The 22,765-nt window shown below is 36.8% G+C and overlaps 1 protein-coding gene across 2 annotated transcripts in view; it reads right to left on the bottom strand.

The window, feature by feature from the left end:
• The window catches only part of atrnl1b (attractin-like 1b), a 422,410-nt gene that overhangs the window by 279,821 nt on the left and 119,824 nt on the right, over window positions 1-22,765 (bottom strand). For both annotated transcript variants that reach the window (XM_006630935.3, XM_015347888.2), the window contains exons 11-17: window positions 19,986-20,070; window positions 18,750-18,961; window positions 15,508-15,626; window positions 12,161-12,293; window positions 9,895-10,076; window positions 5,118-5,343; window positions 2,878-3,066 (exon numbers count right to left, since the gene is read on the bottom strand). In XM_006630935.3, the coding sequence (XP_006630998.1) occupies window positions 2,878-3,066; window positions 5,118-5,343; window positions 9,895-10,076; window positions 12,161-12,293; window positions 15,508-15,626; window positions 18,750-18,961; window positions 19,986-20,070 (1,146 nt within the window). The remainder of the gene's footprint in view (window positions 1-2,877; window positions 3,067-5,117; window positions 5,344-9,894; window positions 10,077-12,160; window positions 12,294-15,507; window positions 15,627-18,749; window positions 18,962-19,985; window positions 20,071-22,765) is intronic.

Raw genomic sequence — 22,765 nt, 5'->3', positions numbered from 1 at the left:
GATGGCACACCAGTCCACTGCAGGGCACACACAAAGAGAGACACGTATACACACCAGGGCCAATTCTCTCAGAAGCCAGTAACCTTCCAGTATTTCTTAGAACTGAGAAGGCAAACTTGATCACCTGGAGGAAACCAACACAGACATGGGGAGAGCATACAAACTCCATGCAAAAAGCACCCTAGGTCCAGAATTGAACCCACTGCGCCATCGTGCTTCCCTAAGTACCATACACCTTCTAAAAAGTTTAATTTCCTGTGTGATTTATTTTTAGAACATGTAGTTTAGAATACTATAGTTCATCCTCTGTAGAGCTGTATTTGTAATATTTAAAGCCAAGATCAAACTGGTACACTGCCATTCAATTATTTTGATCTCACATTCTTTTATCTTAGACCTACCTATTCCATCACAATAAAAAGTACATGAAAAGTACAGTTCCGCCTAGTCTCTCCCCAAAACATAACAAGTCCAATGAGCCACCTTGCCCACTGATCTATCAACATATTGAATTAAGAGTTTTCTGAATTCTCTTTAGAGGTATTCAAATCACCTCTTTATACAAGCACTCTTACCGTTTCAAGTGATATCAGAACTAACACTTTCCAAAGATGCTACAGAAGCAACTGATGTGCCCCACACTCTATCTTTAGGAAAAAAAAAACTACATTATTAGTGCTCTTTTTAAAAAGTATTCAGGATTAATAGCATGAGGTCTGAAAATAGTAACAATGAGAATTACCACCCTCATTATCCAGCACAATGTTTTCTGACATCTCACACATCGGCTATAAAGTTCAGAGTCAGAGAAATGGGTTTTGTATGAGAATACATGTGCCCTTTCTCTGGTAACCTTTAAGAATTGTCTTTTTTAAAGCATTGTGTAAACCTTTCACATTAAAGGACTGTACTTTGACATCTTAAGAAAAGATTCCACATCATGTAACAAAAACATGAGTTGATATCTGTTGTTTAACCGTTTCCTTCTGTGTAACACTCAATCATTGCCTATCACCTTGTGTCAATCCAAAAATGATACAATGTAAAACAAAATCCCATAGTAACACAAATTATTAATATGCTGTAAGAAGTTCAAAGAAGAGGCTCCAAAAGCACCCCAACCCTTTTTGTCCCAAGCACTAATCCTCCTTAGCACTTATCAATTTTAAATCTCTATTCCTAGTCACTGATTTACTAATATCTTAGAATTGTGAAGGCCCTTAAGAAGAATGTCAAACTCTGCGTTAAAGGAAATTCAATGATTATAACTACCTACTGTAACTAAAGCATTCAGAAAGAGATTTTATATATCTTTGTGCACAAACATATAAACATGCAACCAATTACACATTCTTAATAGTGCATCTATGTTGAAGGCCAACCACCCACTGTAACAAACCATTAAAAGAAATGTCATGAAGTGCAATATGAGAAATATTAAAAGTTGTATATATAAGAAAACTATAGGAAAACCAGCATCTTGTAAAATATATCCATTATAGAGTGTTAAGCACTATTAGCCCCCAACAACATCTGAGCATGAATCACATTTCTGGAACAGAACATTAACTAATTAACATTAAGTAATTAGTATTATCTGTAGTGGTCATTTGACTTTGTCCATTCTGTGGCCTCCTGCCATCTGCCACACATTGTTACATTGTGTCTATCATTGTTCTGGGTTACTTGAGAGTGCTGAACACATTTAATAAATGCTTGACAACAGATATTTACAGTGGCAACTAGGATTCAAATAGAACCCTAAATGTCACCAAAAGGTGCAATTTGGAAATTGATTTGGACTTTCTTCTTTCCATTCCATGCATTTCTATAGGACCTCAGTCCATAAAGATGGTCCAAATAAACCTTCTTTCAAATTATTACCAGAATTTCTTCCTCGCTTAATTTTAGACATTTTATCACTGCAGTATGCAGTCTAGACCAGACATCAATGGATTTAGGGCTCCAGCATCACTGAACCCTTTCAGTCTGTAGGTCTAAACCTCAGAGAAGATCAAGCAATGTTTCATTATGTTTGGCGACAAGTGTCATCATCGGATCTCCTCGATCTTAAGGTACTCCTCATATCCTGAGGTTTTGCTATCTCAATCTCTTGGTCCATCACATTTGTTTCCAGCTGTGTGTTATTGAAGCAGCTGTATTAGTTACATGTCAGTTTACTCAATGCACTCCTCTACTTCACAAGTTCTTTTGTTGGGAACATTTACAAATACTCAGTAACACAGGAAGTTTCTCTTTTATATCTATTTTAAAACTGATTGATTTACAGGGGGTGCTCTACTCTTTTGTTTTACTGGGATTAAACCATGTTATCTGCCAGGAAATAGGGGAGTTCATGTGGCTCCTTTGATCTACCTCCTATTGATCTCCATCTTGTCATTTTATATTTTTTCATGTTGTAAATCATGTGCATACAAACCCAACAATAACCATCTAGTGAGGTTTATTAATAATCAGTTGGGTTTAGTGTGCTTCATCTAACCAACAACCAAGAGAGCTGTAGTTATATTCAGCCTTTAGTTCAATGACCTGAAGGCTGGTTTCAATGCTTGGTGTATCAATAGGATGAAACGTCTGGAGCACATCACAGTTCCATTCCAGGATACACTCCTGACACCAAAGTGACCGTCTGCCTGCACTGGAACTAGGGCTCTTCGTGTTTTATAGTACCTACTCCTGGAAGAAAAGAGCACTGTAACGGCTGACGAAAACAATAAAAAAATTAAGAAGAAGGTGGGGGAAACACTAAAAATGTCTACATGACCAAGTCTCAGTAACTGCTAAATGAATATTAACACCACAGCGCAGAGAAGAAAGCAAAAAAGACAGCCTGGTGTTACAGGACGTTACACTTACACACACAGTCCCCGGTCTGCCACTCCAGGCACTGTCCATATGGGAAAGAGATGACGTAGGCATTGGAGTCCACGCAGCGCTTGGTGCTGCCACACCACATGCACTCCATGGCCTGGCTCGTACAGTTGGCACAGGAGGTGCGAAGAGAACAGGGTGTCTTGCAGGGCCTGGCATTCTGATTAGGGCTCACTGCAGATGGAAAAAATATTAATTAAAAAAAAACAACTTGTAGGCCTAAGAAACCTCAACATGAGATGTATCATGAGAGCAAGAACTCAGTATTACAGCTGAGAAGCAACCAGCCCGTGTCAGGCACAGCAGGTAGGCAAAGCCAAAAACTATATCCTATTCAAATTTGACAGAGTGGACTCACAACAGGGGCCAATTAAAATTTAATTAATGCTGGGGAAATTAAAGATTAGCTATTAAATGTAAACATCAGACCTATAAACTCTCAAGCTCATAGCTTCCACTAATCTCTCCACTGTAAAGGACAGTGCACGGGGGTTGGCTATCAAGTGCAAATTAGAAGGCACATTTGTTTAAAGGGTAATGCAAGACAGACGTAAAGCAACTTGGGAAATAATTTAGCCCTAGAAAATGCCATGACCTAAATACAATTGGGGCAGATATAATAAAGTAGCCCTAAACTTGGTTTCATGAGGTTATGTGAACTTCCAGCACTCTGAAATTGAAACTGAAACCTTGGCAGATGAAGTGTTGTTTCTTTAGTTCAGTACCTTTCTGCCCCCTAGAGCATAATAGAACAGGCTCTGCATATATAATTCTACTTATATAAAATGTATATACTTAACATTATTCCAAAAGCCAGAGTCAACCAGAATCCATGTGCTCCAATTTGAAAAGTTTATCTACAGAATGCTTTAACCCAACAATTTCCAGTTGAAAATCCAAACATTTGCTTTCTGAGGCTGTAACATTTGGTAATCAAGGAAAAACATTCTGTAAAGAAGCTCCAGCACAGTTAATGTTTATATTTTAAGACTGACAATGCACTTAAACTTTCAGACACCCAGAGTCTGAAAAGGCTAATTACTCTCAGTTGTGCTTTGTTTCTCTTTATATTCTTTTCATCGATTTCATAAGAGGACAAAGAAACAAAGTAAAAATGTGTGATTACTAAAAAAATAAGTGTGATTACTAGCCTGATAACAGATTATTAATGATTGAAGTTTGCATTACAGACACTTAACTGTTATTTAGAAATATAATATACATCATAATGATGTTATAAGAAGAAGGATACACCCAGCAAAATCTAAGAGCTGAGCCTGGACAAAAAAAAATTTTGCAGCCTAACAGTAAATGTGAAATATCAATGGATACATAAAGAAGAGAGGTTATTAACATATTGTATTATTTTGCATGTACACACTACATTGATGGTGGGAAGGCATCCAAAACTTTAAATTTGAAGCGTCATTTTGTATACAGTACATTGTGATTTTTTGCAATACAACTATTCTAATTTCCTTAAATGCCACTATGGCTTTAACTTCTTTAATGCATTGGATTTCTGCAATATAACTACTTCAAATTTCTTAAAAAGAAACATGGCTACTTAGAAAAGGCAAATTTTTCATTTGCCATTTTCAGTACCTGCTTGTATTGCAAGGCTTGTCTCAAATATGTAAAAACAGCATTTAAACTCTAAGCCATGATCTACCATACTGTACAAAGCACACCACTCACAATCAGAAAAAAATAACTTTTAAAGAAGCTTCTTTAGAAACTGAATCTTAAAATACAAAGTCCTTTCTGTCACAGCCCCTCCCTCCTCCCACTCTAATTACCCAGAATCCTATTCATGATTTAATCTGTGACAAAGAAGGAAGGAGACTGAAAAGTCATAAACTGTTTGTAACAGACTGACAAAAACAGAATTGGAGAGAGAATGAAAAAAAAACAGAAAAAATAAAACTAAAATGAAAAAAGTTGAGCATGGCATGTGTCTTTTATTTTACATGTCAGAAAGACAATGGATCACTGATTCTCTGTAATGAAAAAGACTGACTACACAGTCAAAACACGCCTCACTTTCCCCTTTTCATCTGGAACACTTGGTTAAAAAAAAAAGAAAATACATTTCTAAGGCAGCCAGCAAATAGTCAACCTGATTTTTTTTTTACATTTATATTAGCTCTCTGAACCAAACAAAAGAAATTCATACACATACAGTAATTTGACGAGGAAAGAAGGAAACAAAGTTAAAATCTCACCAACTGGCTTTTCACAGATCAGGCCATCAGCCATGGCCATGGCAGTGCAAGGATTGGCCTTCAGCCCTACTACCTCAGCTTCTGCCCGCTCCAAAAAGGCACAGAAGCCGGAGTCATTGGGCTCTCCAGGTAGCCACTGTAGGGTGGTGTTTGTGAAGGGAGACATGTCTTCCCAGCCCCAGTACGAAATGTTGATTTTTCGCAGCCCCACCCAGGGAGATATTTTCTGAGGGAAATAAAATTACAAAGAAAACTCATTACCACATAAACCTTCTTTTTTTAATGTTTCTAAGCAACTGGCCCAGGGACGTATCACATAGAATACTCCCAGGGAAAAAATAAATAAAATAAAATTAATGCTCTTTTGAGAGAAATAACCTTTGCTTAAAATAATAAGCTTATTTTCTCCCACTTTAAATTATGCATTAGATTGCAATTAAATGCATATCCTAATCTTATATAGAACCTATTATTTGCTTTTCCTACAATTAAAAATAAGTTTAAAAATTAATTAAAAATAAGATGGATTAAAAATCCCAGTTTACATACTGTTGCATTTCAAACTTAAATTTCAAAATGCCAATAAAAAATCTCATTAAAAAACAGAGCAAAGGAAAGATCTGAACCATGGACAGCAGATGCAGACTGATTACAGCTGCAGCCTTTGTCTCAGAACATGAGTACAAGAACAAATCCACACAGAATGAACAGAATGGGCAACTACTGATAATGTTAAAGCCTGTAAGCACAGATTCAAAATTAACAGCAGAATTTCTGCAGGCTTGGATCATGCCACACAACTACATATCTAAAATGACCTTCTTTTCGACAAAGCAAAGAAGAACAGTTTATGGTCTATAGTGTTCGATCCTGGACCAGGCAGGTTGGAGTACCTGCAAGTTTTGAAAGTTTCTTCCACCACCTAAGTTTTTTTAACTAGACCAATTAAGCCAATAGTGGGCTAACTGACATCATAAGAGCAGCGATGGAACTGAAACAAGCAGTTGGCTCTGTGACCCCTTCCACGACCTAAACTGGACAACTCTTGACACCACTGTGAAGAAACCCATGTACAATGGAACACGCTTGGGACAAACAATAGCACATTTTTGAATTTGTGAACTCCTCTGAAGATACCACAAGTGATTACTCAAAAGTGCAAGATTCTAATTTTATGGTAGGTGAGTTAATTTTAGTATGTTTTAGAGTCATACTAAAAAATTACCCACTCTTTAAGTTTCGTCCTTTTATTTACAGTAGTTTCCACTCCCATTATAGGAGCAGTACAGATAATCTAGAAAATGGGAAAATCAGATAACTAGTTTTATTCAAGCAGAATAAGATCCTGAAAGAAAATGCATAACTAAACACGTCTTTTGTAGCCGATCTTCACTGGCACTCTTACTGTATACTTACCTTCAGTTATCTTGCAGATGTGTTATTTTCCCCAAAATTAAATCCAGCATTACGGAAGATGTGTGAACTTCAATTTGGTTGCCACAAGGTAACATGAGATTGCATACATGCTTGATCAGGCTTAAGACAAACTATGCCTGCTACTCTACATGTTCACTGGTAGCATAATTAAAACATATCCTTAAAACAATTTTTCTTCACCAGGCTCCAATACAGGGGTATGTGAAGATTTTGTTAATTCATCACAGCCATACAGTGTGCAAACAATATTACATCAGTATGTCATGATAATGGGCTCTCATAATAACTGTTGTTTTTTTTATCCTCTGACACCTACATTATTGGTACAGTAGTTATCACTTGACACCTGTCGTGTTGCTATGGAATACTGTTACAACAAGTACGGCTCTAAGGTTGAAGCCTGATGGTTTACCACATATACTGAGAAAATCTGATTATAAACAAAGCACCAACTCAGGGCCTACTCTGACTAAGCATAGATTTCTAGATGCAGTCTCTGCTTCACTATTTAATTCAGAGAGACTCTTGAATTAAAATCCAAACGCCACGTAGACTCACGCTGTGAGCCAGAGGCTAAAACAGCAAGCAGCTAAAAGTCCCCCCCTCCCCCCCAATTTCCTCTTCAAACCATTTCTTACTCAATCCAAGCATTGCATTTTTGGTTTTAAACCCTGTATCACAATTTGCAGCCGTGGTGTCTGACACGTCTGAACTCGCCAGCCCTCGCCTGTGCGGCACACACGGTTCATTTAAAAGGAAATCTCACCCCCTGAAATTCTCATGATTAGAATTTCAGATGAAAAGACAGGCACTGGGAGATCAAGCGTAATTTCTTTAAGCCCATGTGGCAGGAGATGATAGTACATTCACAGTGGCTTACAAAGAGTAAATCGAAGAAGACAGGCAGATGGGACCAGAGTAGAAATTCTGTCTGGCTAAACAAGCCAGAAGGCCAGAGTACTTCGCAATGATATTCTATGTTAAATCTTCACATTATTCCACAATTATTATTTCATTACCACTTAAGGCATTATATCCCAAAGTAGTCTGGCACTGGAGTTAAAGTAAATACTCTGAGAAGCAGTATGTCTTAAAAGTATTAAGCATCAAAAGTAAATAAAATATATGCACTTCAATTTGTGACTTTAGTTCAGCAGATCTTTAACAGAGACTTGTAAGGCTTTTGAATGGAGAATTATAGATCCACATTTTAGTGTCACAACTGCAAATGAGAACACATGCAACTAAGAATTTCAAGAATGGAAATGCCAAGTATATCTGCATATATGGTACTTCAATACATAATAAATATATAATACAAAGAGTCATTTGAATTAGACCTGATTTCCATTGTTTCCAGAGAAAAGGGTAAGATTTTAGTAAATGAGGGGATCAAAACAATATGAGCATCGGTTTGTTACAGAAACTAATTTTGTGTACACACAATATATCCAAAGCATTCTACATATCAACTTTATTTAACAGACCTTAGGAAAACTAAATCCTAAATACAGGCATTTAAGAGTTGTTTTGCCTACGTCTTACTCTTTAAAAGTAAAGTTTTAAAGCCAGGGTTTGCCAGATCCTTTTTGACTGAAACCCATAACAAATTGGATTTAGGAGGGTAGGGCCCCCAGAAATATACAAAATGCTGATGCACAAAGAAGTAGTAATGTTTTTATTCATATAATATAATTTTGGTGCATGATTTAAAGCAGTCTCCAAAGTCTCTTACTGCTAGATAGGACCTTTTAAAGTCATCCCCATTCCCAGTCCAAAAAGTTACTGACTGCATATTATTTCACAATTCAGTATTTGGTTTGCTTTTATTTTAGAATTCAATAGTTGGTTTGTTTTGCTTGGAAAAAAGAATTATACAAAAATGCAAGTGACTCAACAAACAAGAAAAAACAAAATTTGTGGATGGCAATGACAAATGAACTTGAAGGATTAAATATCTTGGATGATTTTAGATCTGTTATTGCACACCCAAAAACTGGTCAGATGTGTTTATTCCTACATCCACCTTACTCAGCAAGAAATCTTAACGAGATATAAAACTTCAGCAAGAATGGATTTAGAGTGTATTAGGTTAAAGAAACTATGGTATCCAGGAAAAAGCAAATATCTATGTGCAGTTCAAGTCCCAAAGAGATGGACAACTTTTCAATTGAAAACAAATGTATACAACATGAACTTCTTTACGGGCAGAATTCCTTTGATGGTTATATAGGAACAATATATTTAAAACCCTGTAATAGAACAGAATTATTGCAAAACAAAGATATACAATATTGTGTCATTTTATCCAGACATATTAGGACTAACCTTTCATTGATCTTTGGACAAAGTAATCATTATGTATATTAAATTTAAAACTGAACCTTTTTGCACTGTATGAAAATGTGACTGAGATCATTATCTTCTGAGATTGAACACCCTGATGGACTACTTTACTGTAGTATTTGGAGCGAACAGTCAAACTATTGTGAAGACCGGAATCTAAAACATTTGAAAACTTAGGTGCATTTTACCATCTGTCCCTTTTATTCATGCCATTTTAACCTGATTGCCTATGTGTCTTGTCAAAGCCCTTAATATCAATCATTGTGATATTTTGATAATATATAAAATTCAGTTATAGTGGTATGATTCCTAAGGATAACAAATGAAAATAACATTTTCCAAAACACTGAATGCTTCAATATATCCTGCATAATGTATGCATGGGTTACTGAACATTTTGTGTGAATAAAACTCCCTTTATTACTAATTTTTGATACTATATACCTACTAAATACTAAACAATTAATAATCAAACAATGCATTTCTGCAAGCTTTAGAGAACAGTTCTTATAATGCACTAGTTCAATTAATTTTTAACTAATTATCACTTTAATAATTCTATTTTCTTTCAAGACATTACACGACCCAGAAAATACTAAAAATGGTCTCAAATTTACGTATAGGTTACTAGATGACAAGGCACCATCATTCTCAACCCTTCCCTCTGGTAAGCATTATAGGAGCATAAAGGCACAAACCACCAGATTCAGAGACAGTTTCTTCCTGTAAGCTTCCCTGAACATCTCACACTGCTTGTGCTGACTTGCTTTTTTAAAGTTATATGTAATTTAACTTGTGGCTGTTGTTCCTGCTGCTGCTGTTCTGTGTTTATGTTTTGACGTTGTATTTCTTAATGTCTTTGTATTGGAGCATTCATGTAAAAAAGCATTTCATTGCACTTGTGCATATGACAAATAAACTGAACTGAAGGAAATATGAGGAACAGGTAGCTCTGTCTGATAAGGTCAAGGACCACCCTGAATTCCACCTTTACCTGAACGGTGTATTTCTGCAGCTCATCCAGAACAAAGTCCACCTCCTTGGCGGTGGTCAGCGAGGCCAGATTCCCGCTGAGGTTCTTGCAGTAGTGCTTGGCGTTTTCGTAGCTTTCACGGCTGGAGTTAATGCGCAGACAGGCCTCCCCAACGTGGTTCCACCCGTCTCCGCAGAGATGAGCTAAAACCAGGAAGATGTTGTGTGAGTCACCGTCCTTTATACACAGCGGGCATCAAAAGGAATGATGGCCAACGGAGTTTTTATACCAACTTACAGGCCATATGCTACAGTAAGTCCTCTGATTGCACACAAGGTTAGGTTCTAGGTAAACATGCCAGTGAATCTAAAACAGGATTTGCATTGGTATTATGAGGGGGTGAAGGGAGATGGGGTCCTAAACATACTGGACAGACTAGTTACTGAGCAAAATTAAAATAACAGAATCTTGAATTAATGCTTTTGATAAATTGGCATATATATAATGAATACTTTCATAATTCATCTAAAATGAAGTATGTAAATGTTGGCCATGGTTAACCAAATGCCATTCAACATTAATGTTAAAATACAGCATATTATTAGCCAAATTCAAATGTACTGATGATAAGGTCCTGAGAGCACTACTGAAAGCTGCGCTGTGACTGGGTGACTGATTACCAGTCATTCCACCTTGGTATCAATCTTGATACAGTGTAGTGCTGTTTTAAAAGATAGGACAAAATAAAAACAAAATTAATTTAATACGAACACTTAATACTAGGCCTTATCGGCCAAATAATTTTGTGGGATAGCTTGTTTTCTTTTTTCATCCCGTGCTAAAAACGTTTGTGCAGTTTGATTTACATCCAGTTAGGATGGGCTCTCTGTAAGATCCTCTCTTAACAGATCCTACAGAAATAGTAAAAATACTCAACTGTGGGCCCATTTTAAAAAATACTTTATTTAATTTGGTTGCCAAAGTGGTTGGCCAACTAGCCTTGTGCTCACATGTAATGAAACCTCTGCCCAGAATTTAAGAAAAAAAACAATTACATTCTCCAATCATCTATAATCAAATAACGCATACAAAAGTTTTGAGAGATTAGGAAAACATATGTAATTAGACACTCTTCTGGACTAAAAAGATGGCAGTTGTATTTTCCAGGACCATTTATATTTATAACTAAGGAAAGTGATCCAAAATGTACAAAACAGCTCTTAATTTTCAACCCAAATTTTATGGAACAGTTTTTATGCTATGTATAATCATATACACAAATTTGCAGGCGGTGATGTGGTATGTGTTCTTTTTCAGCTGCAGAGGGATTTCTACATGTATTTAATGTGAAACGACATATTCTTTTCACAAGAGTCTAAAAGTTGTGGGTCTTAAAAGCGCCAAATGAAGGCGAGCCATCTGTGTGTGATTATTTACAACTAAAGTAGGTGAAAATGATATACTATACCAAATCCAAAACTTGTAATTTAATAAACATGGCTGATGAAAGTGGTTAAGAAAATTAATATATCATTTCCATTGGACTCTCATTTTCACTCTCATAAAATTTCCATCCAACAGAAAAGGAGCACTCAGGCAAAAAACAACACCTGAACCCGGTCAGAATGTGCAAATGCAGAACACACAGCACACACTTACACAGAAGGCACTTCACGAGAGATATGTATGGATTCGGATTTTACTGTTACGTTTTGCTGAGCTTGACAAAATACTAAGTTATATTTTACAAATCAAATTCTTGGACAGCTTAACACAAAAAGAAAACATCCAGTACAGCTACTAAAAATCCATTACAATGAAAACTAACTGAAATCAGATTACTGCAGTAAAGAAATTCCAAATAAGTTTATCATTTTTGTCTCTGTACATTTTTTTTTGTATTTAATTTGTGTATACTGTTCTACCTTATGTTTAGGATTAAGCACCCTTATTATTTTACACACCTACATCATATGCAAAGTCAATATTTTATAATTTGTTGTAATTAATTATATTATTCATATAATAACAGTCCATGGAAACTTGTTCCTTTAAGTGAACTGATCATTTCACATTCCAATAGCTGCAGTACAAGAAATTGCTACACCTCTTAGAACAGAGATCTTCAAGATTACAGTAAAGAGTATATTATAGTATAAAAAAATATTTAAACTTTCACAAATTACAGAAAGGGTGAACAATTAGGTAAATGGGGGTAGAACCTGAACATAGAGTAGACGTTGTGTAAAAACTTGTCAGCTATGCTGATTTAGCACAGTCCCCTTACCAGGAAGAGCGTGACATTCCTGCTGCTGCTGGTCCCATTGGCAGTTGAGATTTAAAGAGCAGCTCTTGCAGTTTGCCAGCTTGCTGCAGATCTGCTCATTCCTGACGTGGCACTTTGTGTAATTTTTCACAGACTGCAATATATCAGCAGAAAACTCAGATTAAGTTGTATAACATTACATGTGTCATTCATCTGAAAATAAGGAAGATTTCAAGGGAGAAGAGGACACACACTACAGCAATAGCCGTTTACTGATCCAATAATCTCTTCTTTCTTGAAGAAAGATAATCCACCACCACCACCCATCTCTTATTCTCATAATGTTTTCTTTTTATACAACACTACTGTAAATAAGTACACTAAATGGGGTCAGATGCTATCGCCATAGGTCATTCTTTACAACAGACCTGTCAACCACAGATCCCGGAGGACTACACAGTCTTCTGGGTTTTTGATCCAAATTACTGTATGTCAATTTAGAACTTAGTTAAGTTAGACATAAAGTTAATATTTTTTTCAGAGCTGTTTAGAAGAGAGAATGGAGGAGGTCAATGAGAGGAAGAGGGCCAAGTATGAAGACCTGGTGCAGGGGTGCAGCAGTGTTGTTTGAAGGGCTGGAGGGGAAGGTGCCTGTCTATTGAAGGAGGTTGCAGGGGATCCATGAGAAATCCTTGAACAGGGCCTACAATGGACTGGGCATAATGGTCAGCCATCAGAGCTGTCACTGAGGCTGTGGCATCAAGATGGCTGTGGATAAGGAGAAGTGATCCGTGAGCTCAAGGTAGTGCTACATGGATGCAGGCTGGCGTCACCTGGGCAAGGATGTCTGATATTGAAGGAACCTAAAATACCTGATGACCCCAGGATACATCACTGTTGATGTGCCCAAGTGCATCACATGATATTGCCAGCAGCTATATCACAAACCTGCAAGTCTCAACTGGAAACTGACTGAAGCTCAGCAGGTGTGAGCCTGGTCAGTACCTGGATGGGAAAAAAAGGTTGCTGCTGGAAGAGGTGTTAGTGGGGCCAGTAGGGGCACACTTTACTGTAAAAAGGTGCCATCCTTCGGATGAGACATAAAGCCGAGGTCCTGACTGTCTCAGGTCGTTAAAAATCCTATAAAATGCGACAAATATGACCAAGGCAATTAACGAAAAGAGAAGGGGTGTTACCCCCTTGTGTCCTGGCCAAATTTCCCATTGGCCTTTACCAATTATGGCCTCCTAATAATCCCCAACTATGATGTGTGGTGAGTGTACTGGCTGCCATCGCATCATCCAGGTGGGTGGTGCACATTGTTGGTGGTGTAAGGAATTCACCATTACCTGTAAAGCACTTTGAATGGAGTGTCCAGAAAAGTGTTGTATTAGTGTGTTATTAATTATGAACATTAAGATGTATGTTACAAAAAACAAAAGAATTAACAATATAATTGCTTTTTATACCTGCCGATATGGACGTGTCAATTGACATTGTATCTGCAAAGGCGTATCAAACATACTGTAATACTACACAAGCCTTCCAGCTCTGTGCATTCTGGTGATTTCCCAACTCTTTGTTCACAACCAGACACCCAGGAGCTACAGCAAGGACTGAAGAATCTCTCACCGAGATCACTAAAAATCACAGGTATCCAGGCAGACAAAGAAAGCTTAGTAGACCCTCCATATTCAAAGTAAATCAGTCTTGGCAGAGCACAGACAATTGCAAATCACTGCCTGGAGAACCTAGAAGAAGGCACAGTTCAGACTCAAGTCTGCTATGTTGGAGCTGTAAGTTCAACCCACAGTCCAAAACCTTTGAAAGGTGTTGACTTCCAAAGCACACTCTATTCAAGTTTAATCAGCTAAAAAAACTTCTTTCAAGCCAAGACAGAACAGTTTTGCTTCATCTAGTTAATCAAATATGATCATAAACATCAGTGAGGGCTTGAATGGAATGCATAGTGTTAGACCCTGAGGTCTACCAGGAACTGCTTCGGTCTTGTTGTACATAATGGGGATAATAATGATAGGAATTCCTATTGTAAGAAGCACACCACAGCTCTGCTCCTAGTGAGATATGTACTCTTCTCCTGTCGAAAGCATCTGTCCTCTTACCCAGTGCAGCAGTACTGTGATTCTATGGGACTTTGGGAAGCATGATAAAAACACAGACCTGCAGGTTTCAGCACAGACCACCTGCCAGAAGATCCAGTGGGAACAGTGTTCAAAACAGGTAATTAAAATACTAATTAAACTTTGAGTTTTAATCAGGGGGTACCTGAGAAAATAAAGCTTGCCATGTTCTGTTTCTTAATGAATTCCAGTGAGGTGAATTAAAATCCTAAGAGTAAGCAATAAACAAACCTGCCCCACAATTCTCAATCAGTCAAATATTAAAACTGTGTATTTATTTAATTCCTACTTGATGCATAAGGCTAAAGAAAGACTAACAACTGCAGAGTTTGAGAAAAACTATTAAGTTCTCCTAAAATTGACTGAACAGATCTAAGGGTATAAATTCAACTACTGCACATCATTTTAATAAAATAATAAAAGTTTTCTATACCTTGAGAAGATCCTACCTGATGAGCTACAATTAACACACAGGGAACATTAACAACCAGTAGAATACATAGGAATTAGATAACAGAACATAAGTTTTCATTGTTTTTTTTCTCTATTATTTTAAAAAGTGACAAACCAGGAAAGTTTTAAGCTGGCTGCTAAAAATAGGTCAAATCCCTTTTGTATTTTTTTTAATTTAAAAAAAAAAATTCCCCGTACCAGTAAAGAAAGATATGCTCAATTAATGTCCAAGGTGCATGACTGGAACAAAGAAGCCTGCCCTCCCAAATTTAAACAGTGTTTAGTAAAAACTTTCCAAAGTTTAAACTGACTGACAGAGAATGTAAATTAAGGACAGGACATTTTCTGTTGAAGGTAAGTACTGGTAACATTTCCACAGCTGATGATTTAGCCATTTAAAACAAATATGAGCACAAGCTGGACACAATAACTGTTTAAACTCTTTCTAAGTGTGAAATGGTTTGTTTTGAGAGTCTCAGAGGTGAGGTGAGGAAAAAAAAAACATTACACATGCTGGAGCTGAGGTAAGCCCTGGGGGCACTGAAAGGGACCAAACTAAATTAATAGGTCTTCTTTATCCTGTCCATAATAACTAGTTTCAGCAAGGGTCAGTGACTAAACCATTGCTCGCAGATTTCCTGCAGCCTGCACTGGCTACCTGCCTCATCATAGTGAAGAGTACTGCAGCATCCAGGAAGCCTAATTGCTGTTTAACAGATGAATTATGCATCTTTCCACTGGCTCAGGACCCAGAGCTCTTCTCTACACACTCACCATGGTGCAGTTGCTGGATGCTGAAATGCATTTTTTGTCTTCACACCACTGGCATCCGTTTGTGTTTGCAGTACAACTGGCACAGTCGGTGTATCGGTAACATCTGTCATCTGCAGCAACTGGAAGAGGTGGGGGGGGGGGGGTGGCGGGAGGGGGGATAAATAAAGAGGCTCAGACAAAGAAAAAAAGTGTATACCTTAATGTTACTAGCTGAATAGACTGTGGCCCTGGCACAAGGCTCTCTCTGTAAAGAAGACAACATATGGCATGTTATCACCTTATCAGTACAGTGTGAGCATAATTGCACCCTGATCCAAGGCTACATCGGTTTTCATGCACATATTTATCTCCATTCTTATCTCTGCTGTCAAACAAATCCAATGTGCTCTTCTTAAATGTCAAGATTCAGAGAAGGGGAAAAAATTCAAATATACAGTATTGTATTTTTACCCGAGTTCTAAGATGGGTCTAGATTGGACTCTATGCATTAAATAAAAAAAAAAATACCTAGTAATCCACCTGAGGTGAGAGAAATAAACCTGTCAGCCACAAAAGCTACACATTTTCATATTACCTTACTTTAAGCTCTAAAATCCTGACAGAAGTATATAATATTCCATATGAGACTTCAAGCTGTAATCATCATATAATGAGAGATATAACTAAACAAGACCTTGCTATGGTGATGGTGGCAGGCTCCCTTACGAAAAGAGGAAAAAATTAAGAAAGCCTGTTTTATGCCAAACTCTTAACAAGAGATTTTCTAAATTGTTTTTCCTGAAATCAAAATTCTTCACAATTGTTTTCTCCATCTGGAGAATTTCTTATGGTCAGCTAAAGTGTATTGCACAAGCATGCCTGAAATGTGTTCATTCTTAAGCCACAGATCTAGTTACATTTTAAATATTTTAATTCAGGTTTAGAAATGTGTGGTTATACATATGTTGATAACTCCACTCAGGTTTAACACAGGTGTGTTATTTTTGTACTTTGAAAAAATGAAGAATGTCATGCTAAAACACACAGAGGGTGAAGAATATCTGCAACATTCAGAACTGCATTGCACTCCAGCTGTCTATATGGCTTTACAGATAGTAGGCATTCTGAAAACAGTAATTATTTTCTATTGCTCCCTTTAAAATCAATTTCCATTTTCTAAATCTAAAACAAACTGGGACTTCATTTTAAAGTCCTTTCTCCTTTTAAACATACAAAAGCTTCATAAAATATTCAGCAGTTTAAATATATTTCTTCCCTATTTACTTCTAATGAACAAACATCAAAGCCAAGCATTACATAAAATTAAAGCACTCTCCGAGTTTCCCTGCAGACTTCCTTTTATTTAATAATTAACCAACTGCACTAAACTCTGATTCATGACTCCACTATTATAATGCACTTCACACAGTAAGTCATAGTGATTAGCAAAGTAAAAAAAAAGGTCTGTTTTCTTTAGAGACTCATTTTTAACACAACCATTCCTTTTGTTTGTATGCAATCCAGCAAATTTTGACAGTAACCATAAAATCTCACAGCAAGCAACTTTGTATCCTGCAGGGAAGTCGGCCTTCAGTGTAAATGGAAAAAAAAATAACTGGGACACGATATTTCCTGAAGGCATACGAGCACAAAATTATTTTAAAAAATCATACACAAAGGATTATGCAAATGGGATCCATGAAACTGATAATGCAGCAAGTTCATTATATGTTTATATGCATGCATTTGTTACTGCACATGCAACAAATTGACTAAGAAAAGTGAAATTCCTGTATTTACCCAAACTTATCAAGTCACAATACAGTTCCGGTTCCTTTGTGCTTATTTCATTGCGAAGGAACCCATGCATTTTTTCTTTGAAAGCAAATTACTTTCATTTCTATCTCCTCATTTTGCTGAGATTTGCACTCTAGCAGAAACTACAATCCCTAAGGTGTTGTGAGAGATACCTTGTGTACCAGTGGAATGCAGTTCAGTTTGCTCAATAAAGCATAGCCACACAGAACCAACTCCTGGTGTGTCAGAAATGTTAAAACAAGCTCCAGGGCAGCAAAACAACATGAACATGTGTCTGTTGTTCTTAAACAATGTAACTAAATATACAGATAGTTCTTATTCTAACAAGTTACAATAACAACCTTGTTACCTTGACCCATAATACAAGGGAACAGTGTATTATGCCACCCAGAATTGAAGACCTCAAGACAGAATTTCAGAGAAGGCTCTTAATAGTCACACACAACAGTTTAAACATAACATGGGATCTGGTATTATTGTTTGTTGACCTATTAAGTATGTTACTGCCTGTATAAACTATGGTAAAAAGTTATTAGAAAAATATGGAAAAAACCTTCTGCCTATAATTCTAACAATGGATATCATAATGAAAATGTTTTTTTTCTGCATTTGCCATGAGTCTCATTGTTAATTGCTAAAGGTGGTGCCACAAGTTATTTACTTTTGCACACAATATCTGGTGATTTGGTGATCATAGTCTAATAATCTATGAGTTCAAATTCCTTTTTATGTGCTGGAAATCTTTATTTAGGATATTCATTCTATATATATATTCATTAAGAGTTCAGGTTCATATACAGTAATAGCTGTATAAGAATGACCAGCTTGAAGGGTTCACAAACTTTCAAGCATGACTGTAAGTGATTAGACATTCTTCATTTTTATTTCCTACTGGCCCTAATACTGTAATATTAGGAATTGCAATTGTGCAAAGTAATTCCACAAAATAGAATGTATGGTTATACCCCTTCTGTAAAAACAGCCCTAAATGCCTTGCTCAGTCAACACAAAGGACTGCTGCACTCTGCCTTGATTTTATTATTCATTGACTGATATCTGTAATTCCAACAATTCGGTTGACCAACTCAGACATGAAAACAATCTGTGTAATTAGAAAGAATGGCAAGACATGGCAGTAACAGAACATGTGCTGGACTAATGGCTTGTCCAATTCTAAAAAAAAATGGCTATTTTCATTATTTGTATTATAATAAAAACATTTTATTTCAGCTAAGTCAAAACTGATGCACAAAGAAATTTGTCTCATCACCACTAACATTACTTCAACACTAAAAAGAAACCTAATAGGAAAAAAATGGCATAAATCTGCTTTGTCTGATATTTCACAAGGCAGAAAAAGAGTTGGAATGTTAATAATGAGCTGCTTAAAGTGCTAGAGAATTAGGCAATTAGAAAGAGAAATGGCAGCTACTGTCTCTACTCACTAGCTTTTGGGGGGCACTGGGCTGCTAGGTTGCTGTCCCCCATGTGAAATGGGTCCCAGGGCACACAGCGGTCGCCAATCCACAGACAGCGGATTCCTGGACCAGCGCTGAAGCATGGCTCCTGAGCTCTGAAGGCCTCACAGTTGGGTGGTTTGTACACCAGAATGTCATTGAGCAGAACGCTAGAGAACCCACCGAATATGTACATGGACCTGGAAGATAAAAGAGGACATGTTAACCATACCACATTTATTGACGAGTCCTATATACATGGATCCTTTCAAGGGCCTAAATTGCTAAAGGTGAAATAAGATTAGCCAACTATTTTTTTAACTTCTCAAATGGAGTTACATCCATGGAAAGACTAATTTTTGGTTTGCTGGTTACTTGAACCTTGCACAATGAATGTCCACTTACTCCACACATACTGCATGTATCATGCATCAGATTCAATTATCTTTGCTTTCCTAATGACATACGCTACAATGGAAGCATATTGTAGTACTGGCACGAGACACTCAGTACTGCTTCAGAAAATAACACAAACAACGTTCTGAACCTAATAAACCCTAATTTGAGCTCTACCCCAGCACACATGAAAAAAAAATTGACTGAAGTGCTCTTTTCTAATGTAGACACATTAGAATGAGTCAGTAATACTTAAAACACAAGAAGTACTTTGTTGCAATCTATAAGAACTTCCCTAAATCTGATCCTACATTTTTCATCATCATTAATCTATAACCATGACTGTGTAAATAATCAAATTAAATAGCTAAGAAATCATGGGAGAACCAGAACTACAGAACACCCCAATATGTGTCCAGAATCAGATTTTCAGGAAACCCCTGTATTTCAGTCTGTCTCTATAGTCCCATATCCACAACAGATTATAGGGGTAGTGATCTAGACTACTGTGCTTGTGAGATTGTCATAAATTAGAGAATCCAGTTACTGTTCTCATAGCAACCAGTGATGAAATCCTAGGGCTGTTTTCAAGAGGTGAAAGGAAACATGAGCAGCAAGGGAACTTAGGGGAAAACATGCAAAACCCATACTAACAGGTGCTGAAGGCCAGATGTCAACGCAGAACTCAAATGCTGTGAGGCAGCAGTCTCAAACACCACGACATCCATTTGTCCCCTTGCTATCTCAAAAACTGGCCCAGCAGAGAACATGCAGTGTATGGTACCACACGGGTCAACATGAGACAAGAGAGAGTTTTCGTTTGCTTACCCGTTGCTCACAACTGCAGAATGCCCGAAGCGGTTGACATCACGGTGGAGACTGGGTTTTGGCAGCACCTTCCATTCATCACAAGCTGTGAACATAGGCAGCATGAATATACACAGAGACAAAGTTATTTTTTAAAACTCGTAATGGATAATACCCTTAGAGGTAAAAAAAATTACCCCCAGTAACAATTTTGTATCACTGCAGATTGAGAAAAATATGTCGGTTTATCAAATTTCACAGGTCTTTGTGTACTTAGCTCCGTTAATAGTTTCAGGGAAACTGAACTCAAAATGTTAACACACTAGTACAGGTTAAGTACTGTATTTCCAAAACCTTTTTTTGGGAGAAATTCAAATTCCCATAAAACCGTAGACAGAAGAAAAGAATAGTATTTATTTTTACACAATGAAATTCAGAATTAATTTAAATGCATTATGAAAACCAATGCCTATTATGCAACAATGATAATAGCAGCTACTTCAATAAGAAAAACTTAATCCAGGCAGCAGGCTGGAGGCTGAGCGATTCCTAAGCTCCTAATGTTATTTGTCAAAGTGGCAGGTCCTTTCAGAGCAGAACAGAAATACATGCTACCAATAGCCTTTTCTCTTATCTTTTCCCGCCTTCTCAATAATTCTGGAAAAGAGCACACACCAGAGCTCCAGATGATTATACTGTGGTCTGCTTGAGTCCCCTGCACCACTTTCACAAAAAGTTTTTATCACTGCATATCCGAAAACACACACTGAAGCCCTCCTAATTTATCTAGCTCCAGAGTCGAAGCAATAATGTCTAATTTTGTTGTTTCCAAAGGTTACAACTAAGTCAGTCTGCAGTTTGCAATGTATCTTGCTTGCTTAATAAATGCAGCGTTTTTTTGTGTTCGCATCTGCTGCATTGCAGTTCAAACACAGAAAAGACCCCTCATTACAAAGACTAGCAAAAGAAAATGGAAACAAGGTTTGTAAATTTCTGTCAGGAGAAAATTACTCTTCCCATTCAACCCTATCTCTACCTATTTTTCACTTACTTATGAGAAACCCCTAAATAGTTTATATGTGTACTTTTGTAGTTCTTGAGTTACAGACAACACCCACCAACCACCAACAAGGAAACATTTGGCATTGTGAAAAAGCTGATTTTGCAAGCTTTTAACAATATCACCCTTTGCAAAAATCACCAACGGAGTGACAGAGTAATGGACTCGGACACATTCTAACCCCTATCACAGGGAACTGTAGCTACAGTAAGATGTCTTCCACACAATGGAAACATCACTTGAAACAACACTTATTTTCCAACAAGCCCTGAACATTGAAAAATGTAGCAGTGTTTTACTCTGCTTCAGTATATTACTTCCAAATACAGTGGGCAAATTTAAAACTACCCCCTCCCCCCCCACACACACACACAGCATTACCAAACACAGCCTAATGATTTAACATTATTATTTGTTCCACAAGAGGAACAGTACAGTATGTCCTAGCCAACAACCACATAAAAGTGAGCACTTTACAATCTAATACTACTTTAAAAAAAGATGTAATAACAAAAAGAAAACACATTACATCCAAAACATTATAGAATTCAATACGATCTTTTGTAATCAATTAGCTTTTCTATAGTAGAAGGCTCATTAATGAGCAAATTATTTTCTTATTTGTATTAGTCTAATGATGTCTGCTATGTCTAAATAGCAAACAACCAGTGAATCTGAAAAGCAGAACCTTTAGCTTTTGTTGGAGAAAAAGAAAATGCGACACAAAGCTCTTAAGATTAGGTCTGTACACTGGTCTGTAGGTCTGTGGTGTGGTGAGCTATCCAGGATCAGGAGAATACAGTGTATAACAGGAATTCACTACCAGTAGAGGACTCTAGGAAAAAAAAGTCTCCTTCAAACAGGTGACTCTTTAGGAAAGGTTCATTACACAGAAGGCCTATAAATATTTTTCTTTCAATCTGAAGCCTGTAAAAACAGCTGAATATAAAAAAAATCTATAATAACGTATGGTTAAACCAAATGCAAACAGAAAGCAATTAGTTGCACTGCGAATATCAATATTTTGTGTACCGATATTAATCGCAAACAACACATTGTGTGCCAAACGCATGAGGTAATTAGTGTGTATTGTGTTTACAGAATAGAACACTATGGATTTACTGTGGCCGTAATAGAGTAATAAACAGCTAATTGCTGCTATGGTCCAGATGAAAGGGATACATTTATGACTTAAGTGCTTGAAAAATCATAAAATTTTAATCCACTGCAGCTGCTATTATAAAAATTCACTGCTGGACATCACCCTCATAATGTGTTTTTAATTACAGATTTTTCAGGCAATAGCCGGGAGTTATCAGTGCACATCTAGGATTCCTGATCACAAACGCTGACTCGTCAGTTTTATTTATTTTTATAATCGGAATTCACAGTGAAATAAAAGGATTCTCTGAAACTCCCACATCTTTGAAAAAATACATAAATTATCCAAATGGCATTTAACCTACAGTATGTATAAGTTAAAAGCTGGTCAAATTAAGTTCCTGGTACACAAAAGTAAAAACACTGATTTTCTGAATATCTTTGCATATTTGAGGATTCAGAATTATATTACAGGAATGGATCTTATAATATGACATTTTAATCACTGGTGGGAAAACATGGGCTTCCCTAATGAAAACTGAACTAAAATTTTAAATACCATAACATAAGTGTTAAGTCAGTAATTATTTCTCTTAAGAGTATTCAGTAAGGGAAGCATATTAAAGTACTCAAGCATACA

The sequence above is a fragment of the Lepisosteus oculatus genome, chromosome 4 (assembly GCF_040954835.1).
Source record: "Lepisosteus oculatus isolate fLepOcu1 chromosome 4, fLepOcu1.hap2, whole genome shotgun sequence".
Lineage (NCBI taxonomy): Eukaryota > Metazoa > Chordata > Actinopteri > Semionotiformes > Lepisosteidae > Lepisosteus > Lepisosteus oculatus.
This window is presented reverse-complemented; position numbering and strand designations above follow the sequence as displayed.